General features: G+C 42.8%; 2 protein-coding genes across 4 annotated transcripts; both read right to left on the reverse strand.

The window, feature by feature from the left end:
* Window positions 1–1459: 1459 nt before the first annotated feature.
* On the reverse strand, window positions 1460–16155 carry slc2a2 (solute carrier family 2 member 2). Of its 3 annotated transcripts, none has more exons than XM_038979925.1 (12): window positions 16021–16155; window positions 14073–14267; window positions 13798–13997; window positions 13525–13649; window positions 12162–12277; window positions 11319–11481; window positions 9670–9776; window positions 7567–7647; window positions 2930–3034; window positions 2709–2810; window positions 2275–2478; window positions 1460–2127 (listed from the first exon to the last, which is right to left on the reverse strand). In XM_038979925.1, exons 1-12 carry the CDS (start codon window positions 16033–16035, stop codon window positions 1900–1902), a joined length of 1641 nt encoding a protein of 546 aa, XP_038835853.1. In that variant the 5' UTR covers window positions 16036–16155; the 3' UTR covers window positions 1460–1899. The 3 variants fall into 3 exon arrangements, with proteins under 3 accessions (XP_038835853.1, XP_038835855.1, XP_038835854.1); XM_038979927.1 differs by having other exon boundaries at window positions 14073–14165; window positions 16021–16153; XM_038979926.1 differs by having other exon boundaries at window positions 14073–14168; window positions 16021–16153.
* A 1004-nt stretch (window positions 16156–17159) lies between these two features.
* Window positions 17160–25808, reverse strand: LOC120033542 (traf2 and NCK-interacting protein kinase-like). Its single transcript, XM_038979932.1, has 13 exons — window positions 25746–25808; window positions 22470–22558; window positions 22234–22327; window positions 21957–22103; window positions 21766–21856; window positions 21195–21365; window positions 20682–20825; window positions 20291–20425; window positions 19877–19977; window positions 19537–19686; window positions 19281–19440; window positions 18716–18855; window positions 17160–18508 (listed from the first exon to the last, which is right to left on the reverse strand). Coding segments are annotated over exons 2-13 (1419 nt in total). The 5' UTR covers window positions 22472–22558; window positions 25746–25808; the 3' UTR covers window positions 17160–18424.
* Window positions 25809–26118: the final 310 nt, after the last annotated feature.

The following is a 26118-nucleotide window of genomic DNA, read 5'->3' on the forward strand; positions in this document are numbered from 1 at the left end:
TCAGCGGAGGCTGGTGGGAGGAGCTATAGGAGGACGGGCTCATTATAATGGATGGAATGGAATTAAAGGAACCGAGTCAAACATGTGGTTTCCATATGTTTGATACCGTTCAATTGATTCCATTCCAGACATCACAATGAGCCCGTCCTCCTATCATCATGGCTATATAGTGGCAGACATGTTGTGCTACGGTTCTGATGTCTCTGAACACGGTGAAATATCAACGAAATAGAAGTTATCTGTTCGAAATGAATACTATAGATGAACACAGAACAAAAACCTTCTTCCACCACAGAGAGTGAGGTAACAGAGGACATGGTACACTCACGTAAGGCACTCATTCACCAATAACGATTGACAGATGTGGCACTCCACAAGCATATCTTTACGCTTCTGTCCAGACTGTACCGTATTTGGCCCTTTGTTGAGGCTGATCTCCAAGTTGAGTTATCTGTCACTCAGATGCTGATACTACCCAACCTGTGGGAAATCCCCACTGTCATCAACGCCTGGTCGCCAAATTTCAACTTTGAGAGTCTTTCCATAACCATTTGCCGCGTGGGTCTTGTGGCCCCTGAAAAATTGACAAATGTAGGAATTCTGAACAACACATTCCAGGGTCCTCCAAGTCTAGCTTGGCCAGATGTGCATGTATGTGCATTCGTGTTTGAGTAAAGGTTTCTGATAAAAACATAGCCCAACCATGGGCTTTATCACTGCCCTCTATAGGCTGGACACAACAGAACCTTCTGTTGATTCAGGTTCACAGCTCTAGTCACGTTGGTCGTCTTCAACATACTGGGTCCTGAGGCCATAGTATACCAGCAATAGTGAATTGGCAACAACTCCTAGCTGTGAAAAGGTCAACCATACAGAATATAAACACAGCCTTGCTGGTATTATCCCATAAGTGTGAATGAGGAAGGTAGTAAAGGGGTCTGGAAGTGTAGGTCAACTATACTCAGACACCTAACAAACATCTTAACTCATCCTTTATTTATTTACACCGTGGCAACGACAACGGCTAGCGCTGCCGCCAGGACAGATGTTCTTCTTCAGCAAATGTTGGTTGGTCTCACTGGTTGTGTGTTCTATCAATAATGAAGTTGAGGTGAGTGACTGGCCTTAGCCTCATTTAATAACTTACAGTCCCAATCTGATAATGCAGGGATGCAAAGTCATCCTTCCTAGTATGGACACAGTAATATTATTTCACTAGGTCACATGATCAGGAAAAACTCTAGAGAGCAGCCGTCTGAGATGACAATTGACACAACCAGCCAAGAGAGAGTTAATTCTGCTCTAGTGGGGTTTGTTTTGTGTGTGTGTGTGTGTGTGTGTGTGTGTGTGTGTGTGTGTGTGTGTGTGTGTGTGTGTGTGTGTGTGTGTGTGTGTGTGTGTGTGTGTGTGTGTGTGTGTGTGTGTGTGTGTGATTTCAGCTGTCATTTCACATGCACTATATCTTTGTAGTCATTTATTAATAGTAATCCTAAAGTCCCATTTGTTGACATTCAACTTGTGTGAATACATTCAGTCAGTTACATATTGAACATGGTAGAACAGGATAATGGAACCTCTAGAAACAAAACCACCTGCTGTCTTTCTCGCTATTGTACTGACCATGAATGATACAGTAGAGACAAGAGTTTTTCTGTCTGCTTTATCCTGGGCAGGAAACATTCTGGGCCCTGTGTATGAGTTATGTAAAGTTAGAAATGTCAGGAGTTGTTCCTGGAAGTAAACGCCTATCTAGATGGCAATCAGGATTTAGGACTATCATCATTTACATTCTGTCACAATGCTAATTATTCGAGCCCTGCGGTAACACACCAGATTAAGCTAATCAGATATGTTAGTGCAGGGCTGGAACTAAAGCTTGCCCCTGGACTAGTGAGCATGTCAGGCGTGGGAGTCTGATTTGAGCTGCTCCAGCTCGGTGGAGGTACCAGTACCAGTACCAGTTCCAGTCTTTCTGGTTCCGGGTGTTTGTTGTCTTCCCTTTTTAAACACAGCTGCTATCTCCTCAAATGTCTTCCCTTTGGTCTCCGGCACGCGCAGGTAAGTGAACACAGTGAAGCCAAACAACAGCACCGCAAACAGGATGAACACATAGCTACCACACAGAGCCTGGAGGGAGGGGTGGAGGGTGGAGGGAGGGAGGGAGGGAGGGAGGGAGGGAGGGAGGGAGGGAGAGGGAGAGAGAGAGAGAGAATTAATGGGTCTGTCAATCTGTCTGTTCCGCTGTCCATCTGTCCGTCTGTCCATGTATCTTACCTCTATGTAAGGGAAGGTCATGCCTATGATGAAGTTGCTGGTCCAGTTGGTGCAGCCAGCCAGAGCTAGAGCAGCAGGCCTGGGGCCCTGACTGAATAACTCAGCCACGATGAACCAGGGGATGGGACCAGGGCCGATCTCAAAGAAACACACAAACAGGAAGATGGCCGACATGCTGACATAGGACATCCAGGAGTAGACACTCTGGGGAGGAGAGGAGAGGAGAGGAGAGGAGAGGAGAGGAGAGGAGAGGAGAGGAGAGGAGAGGAGAGGAGAGGAGAGGAGAATAGAACACCTTATTGTTTTACTCTGGAGAGACAAGAGATGGTTAAAAAACACAGGAAACAGTCATATACAGACAGGAAATATACGCTCTAAAATACTGAAACCCTATTGGTAGAGAGATAGAGACAATGATTTTTGATTGGTCATACCAGGTACACGAGGCCGACTGTCATGGCGACGGCACAGATACACATCCCACCTAAACCAATCAGGGTCAACGTTCGTCTGCCGGCCCTGTCCACTAGAGCCACCTGCAACACACACACATTTCAGTGTGACTGTTTGCATCACTGACCTACAAATGGTTAGTCTACGTGTGCACGTGTTAGTTTGTCAGTGTGTGTGTGTGTGTGTGTGTGTCTTTCCGTACCGACACCATCGTAAAGACGGTATTGAGAACTCCTACTCCAATGGTTGCATAGATAGGCTGAGTGACTCCTGCTCTCTCAAAGATGGCTGTTGAGTAATAAAAGATCTGAAGAGATTAAAACAAACATTATGTTTCCATTCAGTAAAGCAGAGTCATAAAAACCTCAATCTGGCTCATCCAGGCTGTTAAAACGATGTAAAACAATATACAACAATATAAAACTACATAAAAAAGATACAATAAATTCACTCGTGACTCAACACACACACAAACACACACACACTCACAATTCGCTCTCACTCGTTAAAACTCCCTCTCAATTCTTCCTGTATTCCCTCTCTCAGACAGTTGTTCTCTCTCTCTCAGTAACTCACAGTGTTGATTCCAGACAGTTGTTCTCTCTCTCTCAGTAACTCAGCGTTGATTCCAGACAGTTGTTCCCTCTCTCTCAGTAACTCACAGTGTTGATTCCAGACAGTTGTTCCCTCTCTCCCCCTCTCTCTCAGTAACTCACAGTGTTGATTCCAGACAGTTGTTCCCTCTCTCTCAGTAACTCACAGTGTTGATTCCAGACAGTTGTTCCCTCTCTCTCTCAGTAACTCAGTGTTGATTCCAGACAGTTGTTCACTCTCTCTCAGGAACTCACAGTGTTGATTCCAGACAGTTGTTCCCTCTCTCTCTCAGTAACTCACAGTGTTGATTCCAGACAGTTGTTCCCTCTCTCTCTCAGTAACTCAGTGTTGATTCCAGACAGTTGTTCACTCTCTCTCAGTAACTCACAGTGTTGATTCCAGACAGTTGTTCCCTCTCTCTCAGTAACTCACAGTGTTGATTCCAGACAGTTGTTCCCTCTCTCTCAGGAACTCACAGCATTGATTCCAGACAGTTGTTCACTCTCTCTCAGTAACTCACAGTGTTGATTCCAGACAGTTGTTCCCTCTCTCTCTCAGTAACTCAGTGTTGATTCCAGACAGTTGTTCACTCTCTCTCAGTAACTCACAGTGTTGATTCCAGACAGTTGTTCCCTCTCTCTCAGGAACTCACAGTGTTGATTCCAGACAGTTGTTCACTCTCTCTCAGTAACTCACAGTGTTGATTCCAGACAGTTGTTCTCTCTCTCTCAGTAACTCAGTGTTGATTCCAGACAGTTGTTCACTCTCTCTCAGGAACTCACAGTGTTGATTCCAGACAGTTGTTCCCTCTCTCTCTCAGTAACTCACAGTGTTGATTCCAGACAGTTGTTCCCTCTCTCTCTCAGTAACTCAGTGTTGATTCCAGACAGTTGTTCACTCTCTCTCAGTAACTCACAGTGTTGATTCCAGACAGTTGTTCCCTCTCTCTCAGTAACTCACAGTGTTGATTCCAGACAGTTGTTCCCTCTCTCTCAGGAACTCACAGTGTTGATTCCAGACAGTTGTTCCCTCTCTCTCAGTAACTCACAGTGTTGATTCCAGACAGTTGTTCCCTCTCTCTCAGGAACTCACAGCATTGATTCCAGACAGTTGTTCACTCTCTCTCAGTAACTCACAGTGTTGATTCCAGACAGTTGTTCCCTCTCTCTCTCAGTAACTCAGTGTTGATTCCAGACAGTTGTTCACTCTCTCTCAGTAACTCACAGTGTTGATTCCAGACAGTTGTTCCCTCTCTCTCAGGAACTCACAGTGTTGATTCCAGACAGTTGTTCACTCTCTCTCAGTAACTCACAGTGTTGATTCCAGACAGTTGTTCTCTCTCTCTCAGTAACTCAGTGTTGATTCCAGACAGTTGTTCTCTCTCTCTCAGTAACTCAGTGTTGATTCCAGACAGTTGTTCCCTCTCTCTCAGTAACTCACAGTGTTGATTCCAGACAGTTGTTCCCTCTCTCTCTCTCAGTAACTCACAGTGTTGATTCCAGACAGTTCTTCTCTCTCTCTCTCAGTAACTCAGTGTTGATTCCAGACAGTTGTTCTCTCTCTCTCTCTCAGTAACTCACAGTGTTGATTCCAGACAGTTGTTCTCTCTCTCTCTAAGTAACTCACAGTGTTGATTCCAGACAGTTGTTCCCTCTCTCTCAGTAACTCACAGCGTTGATTCCAGACAGTTGTTCTCTCTCTCTCAGTAACTCACAGTGTTGATTCCAGACAGTTGTTCCCTCTCTCTCAGTAACTCACAGTGTTGATTCCAGACAGTTGTTCCCTCTCTCTCAGTAACTCACAGTGTTGATTCCAGACAATTGTTCTCTCTCTCTCCCAGTAACTCACATCATTGATTCCAGACAGTTGTTCTCTCTCTCTCAGTAACTCAGTGTTGATTCCAGACAGTTGTTCCCTCTCTCTCAGTAACTCACAGTGTTGATTCCAGACAGTTGTTCCCTCTCTCTCAGTAACTCACAGTGTTGATTCCAGACAGTTGTTCCCTCTCTCTCAGTAACTCACAGTGTTGATTCCAGACAGTTGTTCTCTCTCTCTGTCAGTAACTCACAGTGTTGATTCCAGACAGTTGTTCCCTCTCTCTCTCAGTAACTCAGTGTTGATTCCAGACAGTTGTTCCCTCTCTCTCAGTAACTCACAGTGTTGATTCCAGACAGTTGTTCACTCTCTCTCAGTAACTCACAGTGTTGATTCCAGACAGTTGTTCTCTCTCTCTCAGTAACTCACAGTGTTGATTCCAGACAGTTGTTCTCTCTCTCTCTCAGTAACTCACAGTGTTGATTCCAGACAGTTGTTCTCTCTCTCTCTCAGTAACTCACAGTGTTGATTCCAGACAGTTGTTCCCTCTCTCTCAGTAACTCACAGCGTTGATTCCAGACAGTTGTTCTCTCACTCTCAGTAACTCACAGTGTTGATTCCAGACAGTTGTTCTCTCTCTCTATCAGTAACTCACAGAGTTGATTCCAGACAGTTGTTCCCTCTCTCTCAGTAACTCACAGCGTTGATTCCAGACAGTTGTTCTCTCTCTCTCTCAGTAACTCACAGTGTTGATTCCAGACAGTTGTTCCCTCTCTCTCAGTAACTCACAGTGTTGATTCCAGACAGTTGTTCTCTATCTCTCTCAGTAACTCACATCATCGATTCCAGACAGTTGTTCCCTCTCTCTCAGTAACTCACAGTGTTGATTCCAGACAGTTGTTCCCTCTCTCTCAGTAACTCACAGTGTTGATTCCAGACAGTTGTTCTCTCTCTCTCCCAGTAACTCACATCATTGATTCCAGACAGTTGTTCCCTCTCTCTCAGTAACTCACAGTGTTGATTCCAGACAGTTGTTCCCTCTCTCTCAGTAACTCACAGTGTTGATTCCAGACAGTTGTTCTCTCTCTCTCCCAGTAACTCACATCATTGATTCCAGACAGTTGTTCTCTCTCTCTCAGTAACTCACAGTGTTGATTCCAGACAGTTGTTCTCTCTCTCTCTCAGTAACTCACAGTGTTGATTCCAGACAGTTGTTCCCTCTCTCTCAGTAACTCACAGCGTTGATTCCAGACAGTTGTTCTCTCACTCTCAGTAACTCACAGTGTTGATTCCAGACAGTTGTTCTCTCTCTATCAGTAACTCACAGATTGATTCCAGACAGTTGTTCCCTCTCTCTCAGTAACTCACAGTGTTGATTCCAGACAGTTGTTCCCTCTCTCTCAGTAACTCACAGAGTTGATTCCAGACAGTTGTTCCCTCTCTCCCCCTCTCTCTCAGTAACTCACAGTGTTGATTCCAGACAGTTGTTCCCTCTCTCTCAGTAACTCACAGTGTTGATTCCAGACAGTTGTTCCCTCTCTCTCTCAGTAACTCACAGAGTTGATTCCAGACAGTTGTTCCCTCTCTCTCAGTAACTCACAGAGTTGATTCCAGACAGTTGTTCCCTCTCTCTCAGTAACTCACAGCGTTGATTCCAGACAGTTGTTCCCTCTCTCTCAGTAACTCACAGTGTTGATTCCAGACAGTTGTTCCCTCTCTCTCAGTAACTCACATAGTTGATTCCAGACAGTTGTTCCCTCTCTCTCAGTAACTCACAGTGTTGATTCCAGACAGTTGTTCTCTCTCTCTCAGTAACTCACAGTGTTGATTCCAGACAGTTGTTCCCTCTCTCTTAGTAACTCACAGCGTTGATTCCAGACAGTTGTTCTCTCTCTCTCAGTAACTCACAGTGTTGATTCCAGACAGTTGTTCCCTCTCTCTCAGTAACTCACAGAGTTGATTCCAGACAGTTGTTCCCTCTCTCTCAGTAACTCAGAGTTGATTCCAGACAGTTGTTCCCTCTCTCTCAGTAACTCACAGAGTTGATTCCAGACAGTTGTTCCCTCTCTCTCAGTAACTCACAGTGTTGATTCCAGACAGTTGTTCCCTCTCTCTCAGTAACTCACAGAGTTGATTCCAGACAGTTGTTCCCTCTCTCTCAGTAACTCACAGTGTTGATTCCAGACAGTTGTTCCCTCTCTCTCAGTAACTCACAGTGTTGATTCCAGACAGTTGTTCCCTCTCTCTCAGTAACTCAGTGTTGATTCCAGACAGTTGTTCCCTCTCTCTCTCAGTAACTCAGTGTTGATTCCAGACAGTTGTTCCCTCTCTCTCAGTAACTCAGTGTTATTTCCAGACAGTTGTTCCCTCTTTCTCAGTAACTCACAGCGTTGATTCCAGACAGTTGTTCTCTCTCTCTCAGTTACTCACAGCGTTGATTCCAGACAGTTGTTGTGAGAGATGCATCATCAGGGCTACAAACAGCTGCTGCCTGTAGAGAGACGACCGCACCTAGAAGACCACAGACATATTACAGCGTTATTACGGAATTACAGACACATATCACACTGTTAATACAGGACTACAGACACATATCACACTATTAATACAGGACTACAGACACATATCACACTATTAATACAGGACTACAGGACTACAGAAACATATCACACTATTAATACAGGACTACAGGACTACAGACACATAACACACTATTAATACAGGACTACAGACACATATCACACTATTAATACAGGACTACAGACACATATCACACTATTAATACAGGACTACAGACACATATCACATTAATAATACAGGACTACAGAAACATATCACATTATTAATACAGGACTATAGGACTACAGAAACATATCACAATATTAATACATGACTACAGGACTAAAGAAACATATCACATTATTAATACAGGACTACAGACACACAACGCATTATTAATACAGGACTACAGACACACACCACATTATTAATACAGGACTACAGACACATATCACATTATTAATACAGGACTACAGACACATAACACATTATTAATACAGGACTACAGACACATAACACATTATTAATACAGGACCACAGACACACATCACATTATTAATACAGGACTACAGACACATATCACATTATTAATACAGGACTACAGACACACATCACATTATTAATACATGACCACAGACACACATCACATTATTAATACAGGACTACAGCAACACATCATATTATTAATACCGGACTACAGACACACATCACACTATTAATACAGGACTACAGACACACATCGCACTATTAATACAGGACTACAGACACACATCACAGTATTAATACAGGACCACAGACACACACCACACTATTAATACAGGACTACAGACACATATCACGTTATTAATACATTACCACAGACACATAACACATTATTAATACAGGACCACAGACACACACCACACTATTAATACAGGACTACAGACACACAACACATGTTTAATACATTACCACAGACACATATCCCATTATTAATATATGACCACAGACACATATCACATTATTAATACAGGACTACAGACACATATCACATTATTAATACAGGACTACAGACACATATCACACTATTAATACAGGACTACAGACACATAACACATTATTAATACAGGATTACAGACACATATCACACTATTAATACAGGACTACAGACACATATCACATATTTAATACAGGACTACAGACACATATCACATTATTAATACAGGACCACAGACACTCTGTCACGGCTTTCTTCCTGGGATGAAGGAGAGGACCAAAATGCAGCGCAGTTAGTGTTCAACATGTTTAATTAAACAATAAACGATGAACATTAACAAATAACAAAATAACAAACGTGAAAGCCGAGACAGTCCTATCTGGTGCAGAACACAAACACAGAGACAGGAAACAACCACCCACAATCCCCAACACAAAACAAGCCACCTATATATGATTCTCAATCAGGGACAACGATTGACAGCTGTCTCTGATTGAGAACCATATTAGGCTGAACACAGAAACAGACGAACTAGACACACAACATAGAATACCCACCCCAACTCACGCCCTGACCAACTAAACACATACAAAACAACAGAAAACAGGTCAGGAACGTGACACACACATCACATTATTAATACAGGACTACAGACACATAACACATTATTAATACAGGATTACAGACATATATCACATTATTAATACAGGACTACAGACATATATCACATTATTAATACAGGACTACAGACACACATCACATTATTAATACAGGACTACAGACACATAACACATTATTAATACAGGACTACAGACATATATCACATTATTAATACAGGACTACAGACACATAACACATTATTAATACAGGACCACAGACACACATCACATTATTAATACAGGACTACAGAAACATATCACATTATTAATACAGGACCAGTCCGACATGGATTAGACAGCTACAGACTAGATGTTCAGTAGACTAGATATTGAACGTACCAGGACGGCGATAGAGACTTGCGCCTCCTTCTCCACCTCCTCCTTCTCCCTCCTCATCTCCTCCAGGTCAGCTGATGGGTCATACTCTCCCTTCAGACGACGCAGACCTACAAACGCACACACACACATCAAGTGTGTATTTTGGACACACCTACTCATTCAAGGGTTTTTATTTATTTATACTATTTTCTACATTGTAGAATAATAGTGAAGACATCAAAACTATGAAATAACAGTAACCACAAAAGTTTTAAACAAATCTAAATATATTTTTGATTCTTCAAAGTAGCCACCCTTTGCCTTGATGACAGCTTTGCACACTCTTGGCATTCTCTCAACCAGCTTCACCTGGAATGCTTTTCCAACAGTGTTTTCCAACAGGAGTTCCCACATATGCTGAGCACTGCTTTTTCTTTACTCTGCGGTCCAACTCATCCCAAACCATCTCAATTTGGTTGAGGTCGGGTGATTGTGGAGGCCAGGCCATCTGATGCAGCACTTACACAGCCTGGAGGTGTGTTGGGTCATTGTCCTGTTGAAAAACAAATGATAGTCCCACTAAGCACAAACCAGATGGGATGGCGTATCACTGCAGAATGCTGTGGTAGCCATGCTGGTTAAGTGTGCCTTGACTTCTAAATAAATCACAGACAGTGTCACCAGCAAAGCACCCACACCTCCATGCTTCACGATGGGAACAATACATGCGGAGATCGTCCGTTCACCTACTCTGCGTCTCACAAAGACACGGCAGTTGGAAACTAAAATCGCAAATTTGGACTCATCAGACCAAAGTACAGATTTCCACCGGTTTAATGTCCATCACTCGTGTTTCTTGGCCCAAGCAAGTCTCTTCTTCTTATTGGTGTCCTTTAGTAGGAGTTTCTTTGCAGCAATTTGACCATGAAGGCCTGATTCACACAGTCTCCTCTGAACAGTTGATGTTGAGATGTCTGTTACTTGAACTCTGTGAAGCATTTATTTGGGCTGCAATTTCTGAGGCTGGTAACTCTAATGAACTTATCCTCTGCAGCAGAGGTAACTCTGGGTCTTCCTTTCCTGTGATGGTCCTCATGAGAGACAGTTTCATCATAGCGCTTGATGGTTTTTGTGACTGCACTTAAAGATACTTTCCGTATTGACTGACCTCCATGCTTTAAAGTAATGATGGACTGTTGTTTCTCTTTGCTTATTTGAGCTGTTCTTGGACTTATTATTTTACCAAATAGGGCAATCTTCTGTATAACCCCTACCTTGTCACAACACAACTGATTGGCTCAAACGCATTAAGAAGGAAATAAATTCCACAAATTAACTTTTAACAAGGCACACTTGTTAATTGAAATGCATTACAGGTGACTACCTCATGAAGCTGGTTGAGAGAATGCCAAGAGTGTGGAAAGCTGTCATGAAGGAAAAGAGTGGCTACTCTGAAGAATCTCAAATATAAAATATATTTTGATTTGTTTAACCTTTTTTGATTACTACATGATTCAATATTTGTTATTTCATAGTGTTGATGACTTCACTATTATTCTACAATGTAGAAAATAGAACAAATAAAGAAAAACCCTTGAATGAGTATGTGTCAAAACTTTTGACTGGTAATGTATTTTCTAAGAGAGAGCTGAGATGTCTACTGTACATACTCTTCTTAGCCTCCTCAACCATGCCTCTCTTGATGTAGAGGTATCTGGGACTCTCAGGACACAGTGGCAGCAGTAGAGACTGTAACACAGCAGGGGCTCCAGACAGACCCAGCAGCAGTGGCCAGTAGTAGTCATTACCCAGGAGGAACTCTAGACCTAGCACCTGGGGGACAGGGGGACGGAGATGAGGGACAGACACAGAGAGAGTCAGGGGGACAGAGATGAGGGACAGACACAGAGAGAGACAGGGGGACAGAGATTAGGGACGGACACAGAGAGAAACAGGAGGACAGAGATTAGGAATGAACATAGAGAGAGTCAGGGGGACAGATAATAGGGACGGACACAGAGAGAGACAGGGGGACATAGATTAGGGGACGGACACAGAGAGACAGGGGGACAGAGATTAGGGGACGGACAGAGAGAGACAGAGGGACAGAGATTAGGAACGAACACAGAGAGAGACAGGGGGACAGAGATTAGGGATGAACACAGACAGTGACGCGGGGATAGAGATTAGAGGACAGACAGTGACAGGAGGATTGAGATTAGATGACAGAAAGAGACAGGGGGATAGAGATTAGATGACAGAAAGAGACAGGGGAATAGAGATTAGAGGACAGACAGTGACAGGGGGATAGAGATTAGAGGACAGACACATAAGTGTGTGTGTGTGTGTGTGTGTGTGTGTGTGTGTGTGTGTGTGTGTGTGTGTGTGTGTGTGTGTGTGTGTGTGTGTGTGTGTGTGTGTGTGTGTGTGTGTGTGTGTGTGTGTGTGTGTGTGTGTCTATGCTTGCATGTGTGTGTTCGTGTGTGTACATGTGTGTGTGTGTGTGGTCTTACCTGACTCAGTAGTATACCAGTAACAGTAGCCAGTTGATGTAAGGTTCCCAGAGCTCCTCTGTAGGCCATGGGAGCTATCTCCCCTATATACATAGGAACTAACCCTGAGGACAGACCTGAGAGAGAGAGTGAAGGTGAGAGAGAAGGGGGAGATAGAGAGAGAGAGAAGGGGAGAGAGAAGGGGGAGATAGAAAGAGAGAGAAAGAAGGGGAGAGAGAAGGGGGGAGATAGAGAGAGAGATAGAGAGAGAGAAGGGGAGAGAGAAGGGGGAGATAGAAAGAGAGAGATAGAAGGGGAGAGAGAAGGGGGGAGATAGAGAGAGAGAAGGGGAGAGAGAAGGGGGGAGATAGAGAGAGAGAAGGGAGAGAGAGACAAACGTAAAATACCAAAAAATTGCATGCAGGGCAGAATTAGGCTGATACCAGCTGATTATCAAAATCCAGGAAAGAGCCATTCAATTCTACAACCACCGAAAAGGAAGTGATTCCCAAACCTTATAAAACAAAGCCATCACCTACAGAGAGATGAACCTGGAGAAGAGTCCCCTAAGCAAGCTGGTCCTGGGGATCTGTTCACAAACACAAACAGACCCCACATAGTCCCAGGACAGCAACATAGTTAGACCCAACCAAATCATGAGAAAACAAAAAGAGAATTACTTGACACATTGGAAAGAATTAACGAAAAAACTGAGCAAACTAGAATGCTATTTGGCCCTAAACAGAGAGTACACAGTGGCAGAATACCTGGCCACTGTGACTTACCCAAACTTAAGGAAAGCCGTGACTATGTACAGACTCAGTGAGCATAGCCTTGCTATTGAGAAAGGCCGCCGTAGGCAGACCTGGCTCTCAAGAGAAGACAAGCTATGTGCTCACTGCCCACCAAATGAGGTGGAAACTGAGCTGCACTTCCTAACCTCCTGCCAAATGTGTACAATCACAGCAGCAAGATTTGTGACCTGTTGCCACAAGAAAAGGGCAACCAGTGAAGAACAAACACCATTGTTAATACAATCCATATTTATGTTTATTTATTTTATTTGTTGTACTTGAACTATTTACACATAATATGACATTTGAAATGTCTTTATTATTTTGGAACTTTTGTGAGTGTAATGTTGCCTGTTAATTTTTATTGTTTATTTCACTTTTGTTTATTATCCACTTCACTTTGCTTAGGCAATGTTATCATAGGTTTCCCATGCCAATAAAGCCCTTGAATTGAAATTGAATTGAGAAAGAGAAAGGGAGAGGAGAAGGGGGTGCTTGTAGTGATAAGGATGTACATAGTGGACAGAGCCTGGCCAAACACTTCCTTCCTGATGTGCTGTAGTGTGTGACTCAATGTATTGATAACTCACCACAGTAGAAACCCATTACACATCGTCCAGCGATGACCATGACATGAGGTTTCCACATCTTAGCCATCACCATCAGTAGTCCTGCTATTACTGCTAACACATTCACCATCAACATGCCCTTCACCCTGCACAGACAGCATAGGCATTAGCTCAGTGGGCTAACACAGTCTTGTGACATACAGACGACCCGACTTCAAACCCAGTCACAAAAGCGCATTCCATTTCTTCTTGAGACAGATAGAGGAAGAGGGAGGTTCGGATGCTCACACACACCTTCCTCTCAGGTCTCCAATGAAGCCCACCAGGAAGGACGACACCACGCCCCCGATGGAGAAGATCGACACAGACAGAGACCAATACATGACCACAGAGGGATGCACTTCCTGCTTCTCTGTCTCTGTACCGTTCTCTGATAGGAGAAGAGGCTCCTCAGGGAGCACCCCCAGGGACCGCCCATAATGCTGCTCGATCACCTAGGAAACAAAGTAAAGGTTTATAATAGTACTTGCTGTTTACTCATTACTAAAATAAACAGTGTGTGTGTGTACCTTCTGTGGCGCATTGATGACGCCCAGGCTGTATCCGAACTGTAGAGAACCCAAGACTGCTGAAAACACTGCTAGGGCTAGAGTGCCTGTCAGCTGCTGTAGGACACACAGATATTGAAAGGTGCCTGTAATGCGCTGACCTAGTGTGCAGGGAACCAGTTCAATGCACCATGCAGTCCCACCTGCTGTAAAATACTGTTTATAACAGAGCAACAGAACATCTTCACATTACTCAGTGTTACTGTTTCCTGATTCAACTAATCAAGGGCTTGATATTTAGTTGACTAGTTGAATTAGGTGTGTGACACATGCTGTTCATAAAAATATATGGACATTTCTGCTCTGTCCAAAATTACAACCGACTGACTGCAGCAAGAGGCAAGTGGAAAGGTAGGGAGAAGGTAAGGAACTTGTTTGTTGGCCCTGCATTAAAGACCAAATTTGGCAACAAGAAAACCCTGTAATAATTACAAAAATACATCAGTTTTACTTGAGGACCAAAACGTTGACCGAGGCGTCATACAGGTTGCAAAATAGTTGGATGTACTGATTCCATGGCACATGGTCTATGAACTGAGACACACGATGTAGAGTTGTTTCATTTAAATGATTATAGAACATTCTTGAAACCAGTAGAATGTTCTATAATTGGGGGATACAACCATCCCAGCTCTGCAGATTTTGCTGCGAAGAGACAGAATCATTATCTCACTTGTTCTTGTACTGCCCATACTGTATGTAGCTTGTTTTTGGTCGCAGGTTCAGGAATGGCTAAACAATTGCTACATTTACTTGGAGCTAACTCTGCAAATAGCACTGCTGGGTGATTTGATAAGTCATAGTCAATCCATCAATAATATAATAATACTCTTATCAAAGGTGTTTATCTTTCATTTACAATCTGTAGAAACTACGAGAATAGAAAGGTTCAGAGCTGTTGTGAAACATCACACAGCGGAAAATCTACGGCAGCTAGAAATCAAAACTGGTTGGTCTTCAGAGATAGATGGGAGGGGTTGAGGGTAGCTGAAGGATGGGACTAAAACAAACAAAATAGAACTAATGTCAAATATACTGTCCATGAAATGTATGTAGAACGTATAAACTGGAAGTAGAAGCCTAAGTATTGTTGTCCATTAGTTTAATCCAATTAGGGGGTAGGCTTAGGAGAAAATAATAAAGAAGGAAAATATATTAAATAAAATATATATTTAAAATAATATGTATTTACTAAAAAAATATATATTGGGGGTTGGAAATGATGCAGACAATTACAATGATAGAAGCTACAATCTGTCCGTAATATTAAAGCTGCTTGGCCCCCTAACAAAGTAATAAAGGTGTGTCAATGATGAAATAAAACACATACTGCTTGCTGCTGTTCCTGTTACCAGATGTGTTTCTGTCAGAACTAAAAAACAGATGTCTAATATGATGAATCACTGATAGAACCAGCTCTCTCATGCCATCAACAAATGAACTGTCAAATCAATGGTACTCTCCCTCGGTTCAATCACGACACACGATGCACACGTACACGATGCACACGTTCAGGGGCGGCAGTGAGCCTAGTGGTTAGAGAGGTGGGCCAGTAACCGGAAAGGTTGCTGGATCAAATCCCCGAGCTGACAAGGTAAAAATCTGTCATTCCGCCCCTGAACAAGGCAGTTAACCCACTGTTCCCTGGTAGGCTGTCATTGTAAATAAGAATGTGTTCTTATTGCCTAGTTAAATAAAGGTTCAATTAAATATAAACACACTCTCACACACACTCCTGTCCTTGTGTGTAGCTACAAAGTGTCAGTCAGGATTGAACTGTAGGAGCTTTTACTACATTATAAAACCAGCAACTTGGCTTTCAACATTTGTTTAGTAAATGGATTAGATACCTCAAAACGAGCATGTGTGTATGAGAGCTAGAGTGTGTAAAAGTGTACGGAGATCTTACCTTTCCCGACTCCATGACGGGTTCAGAGTCTCGACACCAGCTCCAACAACACGACCTGATCACACACACTTACAGGGTAATCATCAATCGCTGGGATCACACTGTGTCCATGCACTCATCTCCACATACACACGGCACTGGACAGAAAGACACACTGGAGCACAGCACCTCTCTATCTGTACACCTTACTGGTGGCCGTTTATCATTCATGTCATTAACATCATTACATCACGCATGGTGCCTAACACACTTCACCTCCTGTCTTAGGCTGTGTTTGTCACCCTGTTTTCATGGTGGTTAAACTCAGTGTAGTGATTAGTGAACACACACAGTGTCTGGGCTGGTATCCACTGTTCACGCACAACCTGGTCATCCTGAGCTCAGCATATTGCCTCTAAATGAGGGGGAAGGTCTGACACTGACACACACACACACAGTGAGGGACAGTATTAGGTAGGGTTAATGATATACCTTCAACAGGGACAAAGTCTGAGAGTCGGTGGCCTCATCTGATAACTTACACTGCAACCCCTACACACACACACACGCAAACGCACACATATCACAGAATCGAAACAAAAATACGTTAAAAAAAGGAATAATGTTCTAGTATCATTTATTTGACTGTTTTACAAAACATAGAAACCAAAACATTAGTGATGAGTTTGTCGTTCAGAAACAAAGAGGTCTAGAGTTTTTCTTTTAAAGACAGAGTCCAACAGTAGTGGACTGCAGTCTGTTCACCAGATAGAGGTGTATCACTCTCTCTCTCACACACGAACACACACGTTCAATCAGCACAGCTCTTTATTGCTAACATTCTAAAAAGCAACCTGTCTCCATAACAGTAACTTAAGCATGACATTTAAAGGAGCAGTCTGGAAGTTTAATTTCCGGACAAAAGTGTTTCCCCTGCACTTGTTTGTAATTTGAGGGAGTGGGTCTCGGTGAATAATGTTTCTTGGATGAATGTGTTTGCAGTCACTAAATATACATACATGACCCACGCACACACACACCTTACAGAACTGTTGCATTCTGGGTAATGGAGTTCTACAGCATGGCTTAAACAGCATTAAGGGCAACAGCTTCAGATGTTCTCGTCTTTGTTTTCAGAAATGCAAATGTATTTCATAAAATGTCTTAAACAGTTTTTTATTTTTATAAATTAAGTTTTGTTTAAGATAAAATGATCATGTTCAATCTAAGGACATAAGATGCTATCAAATAGTTAATATAAAATGGTAAACCAACAGAAAAGCATGAACAAAACAACGGTAAATAAATCAGTTGGCCTCTGTGTGATGTTTGCTTCATCATGCTAGGCACTGTACAAACAGGAAGGAGTCACAATCAGACCAGACCAATCAAATCAGACTCAGGTGGGGGACAGCTTTACACAATAATTCTTTACACACAGAGACAGATAAGACAGACAGACACAGAGTGGTTCATTCTCAGACAATTCTCAAATGATTCTCAGTTGAATCAGGTTTTACTCTGGCATTTCAGCATAAAATAAAACACACAAACTGAACGACAGAAACTAGCCGTGTGCTGTGCAAGTTATCAAGCTCTTAAACATTACAATTCAAAAATCATTTTAAAGTACCTAAATAAACAAGAAACAGAACTTGAACAATGTGTTATTTAAAAGACAGAATGAAAGCATATTTCTAGTAAACAGCAGAATGTTGTGGTTCTCCTTTCTGTTATAACATTACAGTTTATCTGATGCAGCACCTTGAGAATGGAAAGACTTCAGAGTGGAGAGAGGGATGGGAGGAGAAGAGGAAAGGAGGAATGGAGAAGAGGAGGGAGACAGAGGCTGTGATTTTGTTTTAAAGGGACATAGCTGATATTTTAGAGAAGAGGGGTGGAGTGGTGGAGAGAGAGGGGAAGTGAAGGGTGAAGTGGAGGAGAGAAAGAAGGATTAGGATCCGGAAGTACCGGTTCGTCTCCACAGACGGTAGTCGAGATCTTGGAAAACCGGCAAACCAGCGCCCCTGTTGATCCAAACACTCCTCTACCTTCAGACTCCTCTTCTTAATAGTCATGTATCTTTTTATTATTTTAATCTTTATAGTCCATTAAGTCTGTTACAGTGTTGTAGTCTCTCAGTGTTTCACTGTCTTCAAGTTTGATTCTCTCAGAGCTTGATTCATTTACAATTAAATTCTTTCACACTGATTTGATATTTGATTCTCTCAGCGTTCGATTCATTCAGCGTTGGATTCTCTCAGTTAGATTCAGTATTGGACTCTCCCATTATTCAATTAACTTGTTTGATTCAGGTTGCGATTTGATTCTCTTGGTCCATTGTTTTAATTGGCTTATGAAATTAGCCTTAGCCCGTGATGGACAGCTGAGCAGGCCAATGGGAAGATGGTGGGAGGAGTTAGTTTCACCAGTTCATCATGGAGCTACGGTTGAGGGTCATGAAGAAGACCTGACTGCTGCCTCCAGACCTCACTGACGCAAAGAACACCTAGACACACACACACACACACACACACACACACACACACACACACACACACACACACACACACACACACACACACACACACACACACACACACACACACACACACACACACACACACACACACACACACACACAAACAGCATGAGAAGACATGATTGATGCAGGCAATAGAGAATATGAATGTGTGTGTGCGCACATGTTGTTTACCTTGTCATTCCTCTCACACAGGAACTTGAGTCTCTGGGCTCTCTTGTGCATGAAGACCCCGTCCAGGTGTCCTGTCTCCACAGACCTGATCTCTATGGCCTTCTCCCCCCAGCCCATGATCTGGCTAGAGTGGATATAGGCTGGAGCATTAAGGATAGAAAGAGAGAGAGAAAGAGACAAAGAGAGAGAGGGGAGAGAGAGGGAGAGAAAGAGAAATAACGAGAAAGAGAGAGCATGAGACAGAAAGAGAGAGATATAAAGAGAGATATAAAGAGAGATATAGAGAGAGAGATAGATAGAAAGAGGAGAGAGAGGAGAGTAGAGAGAGAGGAGAGTAGATAGAGAGGAAGGGGGAGAGAGAGAAGTTAAAACAGACAGTATTAGTTTCACTGTAGACTACACTGTTCTATTATGGAACACAACAGAGTTGAGACTGAATCTGATTAAACTTTACACGAACCTAAACAAGTTCCCACAGGCCTAAAACAAAGCTGAGCTCACACAAACAGCCACACACACACACCCACACACCAACACACACACACTACACCCACAACACACTCACCAACAGAAGTAGGCATCTCTCCCCACTGCAGCACAACGTCTTTAGTGATGCGTCCGTAGGTATTGACGTACACTCCCTCATCTTCATAACACAACAACATCTCCATCCCGTCTGTCTTAGGAAGAATCACGATGGCATGGGGAGTCACCTGGGTCTGAATCTATAGACAGACAGAGAGAGAGATAATGGTTATCTACTGGCTATCTCCCTGCCAGTCAGGAAGAATAACTACATATCACACCACACACAGACTTACGTGTGAGGGGACGTAGATGTCGTAAGGGTTGCCAGAGTCGACGTCGATGACATGGAAGCCCAGGCTGGAGCCGTAGATGACCTTTAACCTCTGCCCCTCCTCCACCGTCAGGTCAACCAGCTGGGGGCGGTGCTGCAGGTCAGTGAACGACTGGGAGGTGGGGGGAGAGAGAGAGAGAGAGGTGTTACTATTGACCCCAGAGTAACTAGTATCAAACAACGTGACAAACCCCATAGTATTGTCACAGACAACGGTGCAACATTTTCTCTCAAGGAGTCCCTGTACTTCCAAGATGTCTACATAACTACAACATCACATCTCAACCCGGTGTGTGAGTTACCTTGAAGGCCATGAACTTGTGGTAGGGTTTGGGGGCCCAGGCATAGATCTCCACTGCGTTCTTCTGAGCGATCACCAGGAACTTGATCCTCTCGTACTTTACTGGAAACAACACACACACAAGAGATTCAATAACACACACAGAAGAGACGGCAACACACACACAAAGGTGGGTCCGTCACGCACGCACGCACGCACGCACGCACGCACGCACGCACGCACGCACGCACGCACGCACGCACGCACGCACGCACGCACGCACGCACGCACGCACGCACGCACACACACACACACACACACACACACACACACACACACACACACACACACACACACACACACACACACACACACACACACACACACACACACACACACACAGAGAGCGAGAGAGAGAGGAGAGAGAGTTCCGTACCGACTTTGTAGTGTACGCAGCCCTCCAGCTCTCCTACAGTGACCCAGCCCTGCTTCTTCTCCACCTCTGGGTCATTGTGGAGTATCCTGTTCCTCAGCCAGGACAGGTAGTACACACGCAACTTATTCTTCTTCCCTGGGAGGGGGAGAGATGGAGGGAGGGGAGAGAGAGAGGACAGGAGAGAGGAAGAGAGAGAGACAGAGAGAGCGTGAGGCAATAGATAAGGGGAGAGAGAGAGAGAGAGAGAGAGAGAGAGAGAAAACAGAGATGTCTCTTTATCAGAACAGAGATGTTCTACAGGCCTCCAGTTCTTTAACTAACAGAGCAATGTTCTCCCTCTGTGGTCATGTTGCGGTTATGTAATGGTCCTACTGCGGTCAGTCGGTAATACCTGATATAGTAACCAGGACATTAAGTCCCTCCAGGACATCCATCTGTAGGAAGCGTCTCCTGGTTATCAGGTTATAGACCTTCCCCTGACCGCTACGGTCAAGCAACATCAAACCATTCTCTGTCCCCACCAGCAGGTTAACACCTAGAGAGACAGAGAGAGAGAGAGAGAGGAGAGTGAGAGAGTTTCCAAAGAGACACAGAGAGAGGGGGAGAGACAGAGAGAGAGAGAGCAGAGAGTTTCCAAAGACACAGAGAGAGGGGGGGAGACAGAGAGAGAGAGAGAGAGAGAGAGAGAGAGAGAGAGAGAGAGAAGAGAGAGGGGAGAGAAAAGAGAGAGAGTTTCAAAGAGACAGAGGGGAGAGAGCGAGACAGAGATGGATTATTCATTGTCAGTGTGCATGTGGGAATACACATGAGTGAGTTACATAAGTGCATGTGCATTCATGTGTGTGAGAGACTTTGCATGTGTGTATGTGTTCACATGTGTGTGAGAATACCTGGGGTTTCTTACCCCAGAGAGCAGCACACAGTATCTCAGAGTTGAAGCGCTTCTTGTATTTGCGTATCTCAGGTGTGTCACTGTGAGGTCGTATGTTGGTTGGGTTCACGTTGACCACGCTGATCTTTCTGGCCTCGGCTAGTCTGGCCTGCTCCTGATGCAGCAACTCACTGGTGAACAGACCTGAAACCACAGAACAACGTTATAGTATAGTGGAGGCAGGTAGCCCAGAGGGTAGAGCCTTAGGGCATTAACCAAAAGGTCGCTTGTTTGAATCCCTGAGCCGACAAGGTAAAAAATCTGCTGCTGTGCCCTTGAGCAAGGCACTTAACCCTAATTGCTCTAAGGTCACCGTTGACCCTGGCCATGACCCAGCTCACCGAGGGTGTCACTGGGAGAGTTGGGATATTCAAAACACATTTCCATTTCACACATGTATTAATTAATACACACTTGTACATGTGTAAAATAGGACAAATATAAGCACAGGTTTTTTAGAAACGTTTACAAACTTACAATAACATAAACACAACATTACAGCAACAAAAGAATAACCTTACAATAAAGATTAACACAACATTACCAGCTGAGCTCTGTTCCTCATCTTCTGTAGGGGAGGTCTGATAGGACCGTGGGTCACCGAATGGGGAGAAGGATGCTTCACATCCAAATTGCTGGAAAGAAACAATCAATGAGCACAACTGTAGACAAAAACTAAACAAGCAGTGTGTGTGTGTGTGTGTGTGTGTGTGTGTGTGTGTGTGTGTGTGTTACCTCTTTCAGTGCATCCAGGGTTGAGGGTGAAGAGGAGGAGCTCTGCTGGACCAGGTCAGGGAGATTGCCTTGGTTACCGCTGCCGTGATGGTTGCTGTGGAACCCGTTACTCTCACCATGGCCTGCTGCCCTCCTCCTCTCCTCCGCCTGAGAGAGACACAACGTTTTATGTCCGTGTGTGTGTGTGTGTGTGTGTGTGTGTGTGTGTGTGTGTGTGTGTGTGTGTGTGTGTGTGCGTGGGCGCGTGTGTGTGTGTACTTGCATGCGCGTGTCTCACCTCTGTCATGATCAGAGTGCTGTCCTGTGTTGTGTTGAAGGAGCCTGCCAGAGGTTCTTCAGTCAAACCTCCATACGCTTCACCCTGCTGTGGCCTGCAACACACACACACACACACACACACACACACACACACACACACACACACACACACACACACACACACACAGTCAGACCCCCTATATACAACTCACCACAACTGTAAATCGATGACCTACTATACACACACACACTTACATGACAGCCACAGTTCCATCTTGCCCTGTCTCTCCGTCCTCGTCGCTGCTCTCTGATCGCTCCTCACTCGAGGATGAGTAGTCTGTCACCTTGGAAACAGAGATAATAGAATCCCATCTATCACCTTTATTTGGAAGGTATACTGTCTGAAAGTGTACACTATGAAGGTATACTGTCTGAAAGTGTACACTATGAAGGTATACTGTCTGAAAGTGTACACTATGAAGGTATACTGTCTGAAAGTGTACACTATGAAGATATACTGTCTGAAAGTGTACATTATGAAGGTACATTGTCTGAAAGTGTACATTATGAAAGTTTTCTGTCTGAAAGTGTACACCATGAAGATATACTGTCTGAAAGTGTACACTATGAAGGTACATTGTCTGAAAGTGTACATTATGAAGGTACATTGTCTGAAAGTGTACACTATGACGATATACTGTCTGAAAGTGTACACTATGAAGGTACACTGTCTGAAAGTGTACACTATGACGGTATACTGTCGGAAAGTTTACACTATGAAGGTATACTGTCTGAAAGTGTACACTATGAAGGTATACTGTCTGAAAGTGTACACTATGAAAGTATACTGTCTGAAAGTGTACACTATGAAGGTATACTGTCTGAAAGTATACACTATGAAGGTATACTGTCTGAAAGTGTACACTATGACGATATACTGTCTGAAAGTGTACACTATGAAGGTACACTGTCTGAAAGTGTACACTATGACGGTATACTGTCGGAAAGTTTACACTATGAAGGTATACTGTCTGAAAGTGTACACTATGACGGTATACTGTCGGAAAGTTTACACTATGAAGGTATACTGTCTGAAAGTGTACACTATGAAGGTATACTGTCTGAAAGTGTACACTATGAAAGTATACTGTCTGAAAGTGTACACTATGAAGGTATACTGTCTGAAAGTGTACACTATGAAGGTATACTGTCTGAAAGTGTACACTATGAAGGTATACTGTCTGAAAGTATATACTATGAAAGTATACTGTCTGAAAGTGTACACTATGAAGGTATACTATCTGAAAGTGTACACTATGAAGGTATACTGTCTGAAAGTGTACACTATGAAAGTATACTTTCTGAAAGTGTACACTATGAAGGTATACTGTCTGAAAGTATATTCTATGAAAGTATACTGTCTGAAAGTGTACACTATGAAAGTATACTGTCTGAAAGTGTACAATATGAAGGTATACTGTCTGAAAGTATACACTATGAAGGTATACTGTCTGAAAGTGTACACTATGACGATATACTGTCTGAAAGTGTACACTATGAAGGTACACTGTCTGAAAGTGTACACTATGACGGTATACTGTCGGAAAGTTTACACTATGAAGGTATACTGTCTGAAAGTGTACACTATGACGGTATACTGTCGGAAAGTTTACACTATGAAGGTATACTGTCTGAAAGTGTACACTATGAAGGTATACTGTCTGAAAGTGTACACTATGAAAGTATACTGTCTGAAAGTGTACACTATGAAGGTATACTGTCTGAAAGTGTACACTATGAAGGTATACTGTCTGAAAGTGTACACTATGAAGGTATACTGTCTGAAAGTATATACTATGAAAGTATACTGTCTGAAAGTGTACACTATGAAGGTATACTATCTGAAAGTGTACACTATGAAGGTATACTGTCTGAAAGTGTACACTATGAAAGTATACTTTCTGAAAGTGTACACTATGAAGGTATACTGTCTGAAAGTATATTCTATGAAAGTATACTGTCTGAAAGTGTACACTATGAAGGTATACTGTCTGAAAGTGTACACTATGAAAGTATACTGTCTGAAAGTATACACTATGAAAGTATACTGTCTGAAAGTATATACTATGAAAGTATACTGTCGGAAAGTTTACACTATGAAGGTATACTGTCTGAAAGTGTACACTATGAAGGTATACTGTCTGAAAGTGTACACTATGAAAGTATACTGTCTGAAAGTGTACACTATGAAGGTATACTGTCTGAAAGTATACACTATGAAGGTATACTGTCTGAAAGTGTACACTATGACGATATACTGTCTGAAAGTGTACACTATGAAGGTACACTGTCTGAAAGTGTACACTATGACGGTATACTGTCGGAAAGTTTACACTATGAAGGTATACTGTCTGAAAGTGTACACTATGACGGTATACTGTCGGAAAGTTTACACTATGAAGGTATACTGTCTGAAAGTGTACACTATGAAGGTATACTGTCTGAAAGTGTACACTATGAAGGTATACTGTCTGAAAGTGTACACTATGAAAGTATACTGTCTGAAAGTGTACACTATGAAGGTATACTGTCTGAAAGTGTACACTATGAAGGTATACTGTCTGAAAGTGTACACTATGAAGGTATACTGTCTGAAAGTATATACTATGAAAGTATACTGTCTGAAAGTGTACACTATGAAGGTATACTATCTGAAAGTGTACACTATGAAGGTATACTGTCTGAAAGTGTACACTATGAAAGTATACTTTCTGAAAGTGTACACTATGAAGGTATACTGTCTGAAAGTATATTCTATGAAAGTATACTGTCTGAAAGTGTACACTATGAAGGTATACTGTCTGAAAGTGTACACTATGAAAGTATACTGTCTGAAAGTATACACTATGAAAGTATACTGTCTGAAAGTATATACTATGAAAGTATACTGTCTGAAAGTGTACACTATGAAGGTATACTGTCTGAAAGTGTACACTATGAAGGTATACTGTCTGAAAGTGTACACTATGAAAGTATACTGTCTGAAAGTGTACACTATGAAAGTACACTGTCTGAAAGTTTACACTATGAAGGTATACTGTCTGAAAGTGTACATTATGAAAGTATACTGTCTGAAAGTGTACACTATGAAAGTATACTGTCTGAAAGTGTACACTATGAAAGTATACTGTCTGAAAGTGTACACTATGAAGGTATACTGTCTGAAAGTATACACTATGAAAGTATACTGTCTGAAAGTGTACACTATGAAGGTATACTGTCTGAAAGTGTACACTATGAAGGTATACTGTCTGAAAGTATATACTATGAAAGTATACTGTCTGAAAGTGTACACTATGAAGGTATACTGTCTGAAAGTATACACTATGAAAGTATACTGTCTGAAAGTATACACTATGAAGGTATACTGTCTGAAAGTATACACTATGAAGGTATAATGTCTATAAGTTTACATTATGAAAGTATACTTTCTGAAAGTGGACATGCTTTGTCAAACATTACCTTTCTCACCTTCACTGGAGGTCTACTGCCCTCCTCTACCCTCAACTCTCTCAGCTCCTTAGCCAGCGCACTTAGGTCCTAAAGAGAGAGAGAGAGAGCGACAGAGCGACAGAGAGAGAGAAGGAAAAAAAAGAGAAAATAAATTCAAATTTGTACCCGAATAATGCAGTGATTCCACTTGGTATTCTCTAACAGTCAAGAGGGTTGGGAGAGTCCAATTAACAGAGACATAGGGGGAACTGAGAGAAGGACAGAACGAGATCAACTATCAGCATCAATGACTTCACGTCAAATACACATTTGTGAACTCTGGAGAAAGATTTCCTAGTAAAATACCAGCTAAAACGAAGTCCCCCCCCCTCCAGAGTTGGATAGAGTGTTA

This window comes from Salvelinus namaycush, chromosome 40 (assembly GCF_016432855.1).
Source record: "Salvelinus namaycush isolate Seneca chromosome 40, SaNama_1.0, whole genome shotgun sequence".
Taxonomy (NCBI): Eukaryota; Metazoa; Chordata; class Actinopteri; order Salmoniformes; family Salmonidae; genus Salvelinus; species Salvelinus namaycush.